This window comes from Fukomys damarensis, unplaced genomic scaffold, assembly GCF_012274545.1.
Source record: "Fukomys damarensis isolate Sample0158 unplaced genomic scaffold, DMR_v1.0_HiC HiC_scaffold_14, whole genome shotgun sequence".
Classification (NCBI taxonomy): domain Eukaryota; kingdom Metazoa; phylum Chordata; class Mammalia; order Rodentia; family Bathyergidae; genus Fukomys; species Fukomys damarensis.
Window position 1 is genome coordinate 17,683,889 of NW_022900926.1, and position 6,000 is coordinate 17,689,888.

Sequence of the window (6,000 nt, forward strand, 5' to 3'; positions counted from 1 at the left end):
GGGAGTACAAATGGGGAAGGAAGGGCACGGCGACTCGTAAAGACTCACAGTAATAGGCCACCACAGGGTCCCGTTTGTCATGCTCCTGAGCCGTCCTCAGATGATGTTGTATGCTCTTAAACTGTGGGGGCAACGGGGGCAGCTGAGCCAGCGCGGCCATCTCCACTCTAGAGTCACCACTTCCTTCTCTCTAGCCACAGACGGATACTTCCGCTTCCGGCTGGGCTGTCTGGCGCGGGAGCGCTCAGGGCAAAATCCACCCTTTGTTGTTGCTCAGCGACGTAAAGTCAACTACGGGTGCCCAGTAAGGCCAATCTTCATGTGTGTTTGGTTTATGGCAGTTACAAACTAGAATGTGCCGAATGCTTTGGTGATTGTATTGTATGTGGCACCATCGCTCTCTGCTGGTAGGAAGAAGAGTGGGTTTTGTTTTCCTTTTTTTTTTTTTTTTTTTTTTTTTTTTTAATTCTTCTTTTGTCAAAAGGAAAGAGGGAAAAGGAAAGTGAGGAAGAAAATGTTTACCGACTAGCTTTGGGCATCATTCAGGATTGTTCACTTCGTATCCCTTTTGATTTTAGAAACTTTAATTTCAATTTTTATATGAGAAGAGAAATACTGTGTTTAAATTCTAAATTTTTAAAAGTGTCTGTGGTGACACATTAGGTAAAATAACCAGCATTTTTCAAATGTACACACTAAGCACGTGAAGCTTTAAAAATTGAATTTTTGTTCAGATGTGGCCAAAGTTTATTATAGTAAATGAACAATGTACGGATTGCTTATTACTGGACAATGATTAACAATTTGCAACTTATTTTCTCTCATTGAGTTTATTGGTACATTTTAGGTATACTACAGTTACATTCATCATTGGGATCTTGTACCTTTACATGACAGGTCGTGGTTCTCATTTTATTTTCACTTTCATTATTTAACGCGAAGATGGGGTATTGGAGACTTTTTATTCAAAGGTTCTGACTCATACAATTTTATAGTAGGTATCAGGTTTGCCTTCTAGGATTAATGATTTCAACTCTTTTTCTCTTCTCTCCATCATAAAATATCACCCTTTGGTCTTTACATTTTATCTACTGCCTCTAATAACCTTTATCTTTATTTTGTCCCAATCCCACTTTTGAGGATTCAATCTTAGAGCTAGTTTTCATTGAAATACCATTAGAGCCCAAATCTTAAGCACTCAGGTTTCTAAATGCATTACTATTTTCTAATTGCACCCAATCCCCACATCCAAAATTCTCAATTTATGTCTTTATCATATCCCACTCTACTTCCTTTGATTGTAATTGTTTACAGAATTTATCAACTTATCCGTGGCCTGGCTTTTTACCCAAAATGAAATTAAATTCTGTATTTTCCCAAATCTCCGCAACACATTAACTACCGCTTGAGAATGGATCCTTGCTTTATTACTTTACTCCTACTATACTGACTTTTCTTTCATAAGTTGCTGGAGTAGGAGGGAAATCAAAGAAAATCAGACTGGGATACTATATATTTCTTCCTTCCGTCCACATAATTTGCCATTTATTATTTTTATATTACTTTGTGGTTCTCAACTGTGGCTGCCCATGAAGATTTACTCAGAAGCTTTTAAAAAAGTTCATGTTCAAGTCCTATTCCTAGCAATTTTGATTTAATTGTTTGGGATTGGATCCTAAATACCATTTTTTAAAAAAGTTCTCAGAAAATCTTTGTGGTACATCCAGAGTTGAAGACCAGCTTTGCCCACTCTTCAGGTGAAGCTCTTTTCCAGTTGCTTCCACAAGGACACATCTTACTTTTGAGATTAAGGCCATGAGATATGAAATCTTTCACCCTGCCTCTGTCACAGCTCAATGTAATATAGCTACCTAGCATTAGCTGAGCATGTACTGTGCATCACGCATGTGCTAGGTTGTTTACACTGATTCATTTAATGTCCGCTACAACCTATAAAAATATTATCATCATTATGTTACAGATGAGAAACACAGAGCTCAGATCTTGCACAAAATGAACCTAAGGATTGACATTAAAATCTAGGTGTTTTGATTTCAGAGCCTGAGAACCTAATCATTGCTACTTGACTGTGATGTGTCTGTACACCAATGCATTCTAGCATTTTATCTTTATTTCTACTCCATCATTCTGTGTTTGGAAAACGAATGTTCCTCTTTCTGGTGAAGGCTGCACCTTACTGTTATTCTCTCATTTCTAACTTCAGGATTAGAGTTGTCAATCTCTTATGTGCATACATTTGCAGTTAGGGACACATGGAGGGAAGGAGTAAACAGGCAGATGAAATAGTTAGAAAAGGATTTTACTCCATTTTCCAGTACATGCTTCCTTCTTTCTGAACGCTGTACTCTCTTCATGAGAAGATCATTGATAATGATGAAGAGAAGCGAAAATATTGTTAGAATAACAGTACATTGAAAATACGCTATAAAACAAAGTAAATATTAACAATGAAGTTGGTTTGTCTCGTTTTACTATGAAGAAATTATTGTTATGCTTCATTATGAAGAAAGACCTAAATATCTTATCCAGCTTGGACAATTTTCTGAAGGATCTAATATCACTCTTCATAATGAAGCTAGAACAGTGGCAATGCAGGGTATGCAAAAATTCCTAGCAAGATGGAGGGTAGGGGAAACCACAGGGAGAAGTTAAGAGAGAGAAACTAGAACAAACAGGTGTTTTCATAGAAGTTAAAAGTTTTGCACCATCTCCTGGATTCCGTATGTATGTGTGTGCATCTGAAAGTAACTTTCTGTTCCAGTTTGGTCAGAACTAATCTGTTAGTAAATGACAGGAAATCATTTGGTGTAATCAGGGTAATAAACATCTGCCTGCTTGGATCTGTGCTACGGTCTGCCTTGCCACGAGTGAGCTTCCCTTGCCAGTCCCCTCTGCCACACTGCCCTGCCTTGGAATCAGCTGATTATGGACTGAAACCTTTACAAATAGTGAACCAAATAAACCTTTCCTTCTTTAAGTTGTGATGTTGGCTATTGTGTTCTACCAAGGAGAAAGAAACTAAGACAGGGAAGATCTGGTTTACTAATGCATGTTTAATTTCAGCACTAATCCTGGGCTTTTATTGTACATGTCTAGCACATATTTTGTAAAATTTATCTATATAGAGTTCATGTTTTTTGATTCTGTTGTAAATTATAGTTAATTAAAGTATAAATTCAATTTTTGGTATTTTACATAAATGTTAACTTTGATAAATTTCACTATTCTAATAATTTTGGTAAATCCTTTAGATTTTTCAAGATACATGATTATGTCTATCGTAAAAATCATATTTTCTCCTTTCAATCTGTATATCATTTTGTCCTTAGTGCATTTATTGAATATTTACTCAAGATATATACTTTGTTTTTGCTTTTATCTTATAGTCCTTCAGTTCAACATGTAACAGAACCAGTAAAGGTGGACAACTTGCCTTTTTTCAAATTATAGGAAAAATTGTTCATTCTTTCAATATTATTATTTCAGTATTTCCTATAAGTTTGCTTAGCTGCTTTTTATAAAGTTTATATAATTTCATTTTATAGTAAAAGGTTTAGAGTTTTTACTCTCTTCATAAAGTGGATGTTAAAATTAATCAAGAGTTTTTATTTCTGCATCTTTTAGATAACTACCTGCTTTTCTCCTGCATTATTCCTTGAGTATAGTTCAGTTACATGAATTGATTTTCAAGTGTTAGAAAACAATCTTTCACTTGGGATAAACCTCACTTCAACATGTAATTATCTGTACATATATACCTGGATTATATTTGCTAATATGTTTGTTTGCTAGGAATTGTTCATATCAAGGTGGTGCTGCCCTCATTAAGTGAAAAGGCAAGTGTTCCCTCCTAATTTTTAAAATAGATATTAGAATATTATTTTTTCTTTAAACATTTGATGAGAAAGTAGATTCATTTATAGGTACATGGGTACATTTTGAGGATATACTCCTGAGTGAAATAAATAAGTCATACATATCCAAATACCGAATAGTTTCTCTGGTGTGAAAAACTAAAATAGTACTCAAGATCCTAACGGGACAATTAGCAACATGAAATAGGAAGAAAAGGACCAAAGGTGTAGGGACAGTGAGAAGGATAGGGAAAGGGGAATAAGGGAAAAGGAAAAAAATATGAGAAAATTTAAAAATGGAATTAAAGTGTTTGAAGGTGTGGAGGGGAGGAGGGGGTGAAGAGAGGGTGGGGACAAGGGGAAAAAATGAGAACCAAGACCTGGCATGTAAAGGTACAAGATCCCAGTAATGAATGTAACTGTACTGTCTACCTAGAATGCACCAATAAATTCAATTTAAATTAAAAAAAAAAACATTTCATGAGATTCCTCAGGGAAGTCATCTGGGCCTGGAGTTTTCTTCATGGAAAGGGCCTGAATTTCAAATATGGTTTCTTTAATAGATATAAGAATCCTCATATTTTCTGTTTCTATTAACTTCGCATTGAATGAATTTTTAGTAATATGTGTTTCAAAGGATTTTTCCATTTCACCTAAGTATCAAACTTATTCGCATAGCATGTTCCAGTATATTTTGAATTATTATTATTATTATTATTATCATTATTATTATTTGGTACCAGGGATTGAACTCCAGTCCTTGTGCTTGCAAGGCAGGCCACCGAACCTCTGAGCTAAATCCCCGGCCAACTTAGAATTATTTTAATGTTCTAGCATGATGTCCCCTTTTTCATTTATTATATGGGTAATGTTTAATTTTTTCCAGTAGTAGCCCAGTCTAGATGAAAACATATTAGTTTGACTAATCTTTGCATAAATAAAAGCTTTAAAAATGCATTCGATCTGTTAATTTTCTATTCTATTCTTATTTATTTATTTTACTGGATACTGAACAGGATATTGATATTTGCTGGATGTTGAACTCAGGGCCATTGCACTAAACTATATCCCTTTCCCTTTCTAAATTTTTTATTTTAAGACAGGGTCTTGCTAAATTGCTAAATTGCCCATGCTGGGCTTCAGTTTGCTGTCTCCTGCCTCAGACTCCCAGAGTGCTGAGACTACAGGCATATGCCGACTTGCCTAGGACTCTAATTTGTGTTTAAATTATTATTTTGCTAATTTCTTAAGATAGGAAACTAAAGAATTTTATGTTTTTCCAAATACAATACCAAGACCTTCAACATTTGCCCAAAACTGTTTTAATGCTTTCCATAAGTCTTGATAAATTGTTTGTATTAGCATTGTATTAACAATACTTTTTAATTTCCAATGTAAGTTTCCTTTGATCCATACATTTATAATAAAGTGGCTTGTTAACTTTTTCAAATATTTGGGAATATTCTTAGTATTTTATTGGTTTCTAGTTTAATTCCATTGTGATCTTGAAATACACTCTGTATGATTTCAGTCCTTGAGAGTTTCCTAAATAAATCAAATACTCTTAAAAGCAAATGGTATTTTTTGGTAAATGCTCCATATAACACTTACAAAAAATGTACATTCTTCTGCTCTTGGGTGGAACATTCTATAAATATAAAGTAGTTCAAGTTACTTATTGCTAATATTTATTTTCTACGTACTTTGTTAACTAACTCCTGAGAAGGGTTGAAATGTTTAACTGCAGTTTGATTCATTTCTCTTTTCAATTTATTTTTGCCTCGTGTATCCTGATGCTTAATAACTGGTGGCATACACATGTGCTTCCTAATGCAATTACACTATAATCATTAGGAAATGTCTTTTTACTCACTCTGAAATCTACTTGTGTTTCCTAATATTAATATAGCCAGTTTTGTTCTATGATTCATCTTGTTTCATAATATATTCTTTTCATTTTTTATTATCTACAAATTTAAATGTTTTACATATTAAATATTGAGCTATTTGAAAATATGTAAAGTAGGGTTCTTGTTAATAATTTGATCAAACATATGTTCTCAATTTGTATCCATTTACCAACAAATGCTTCATTTATATTTCTTTCTTTTTTTTTTTTTTTTTT

At 33.9% G+C, this 6,000-nt stretch overlaps 1 protein-coding gene across 1 annotated transcript in view; it reads right to left on the bottom strand.

Annotated features, from left to right (window-relative positions):
- The window catches only part of Vta1 (vesicle trafficking 1), a 58,361-nt gene extending 58,139 nt beyond the window's left edge, over positions 1-222 (bottom strand). Inside the window, exon 1 of the mRNA XM_010626604.3 lies at positions 49-222. Coding sequence (XP_010624906.1) covers positions 49-160 — 112 coding nt within the window. The 5' untranslated portion in view covers positions 161-222. The remainder of the gene's footprint in view (positions 1-48) is intronic.
- Positions 223-6,000: the final 5,778 nt, after the last annotated feature.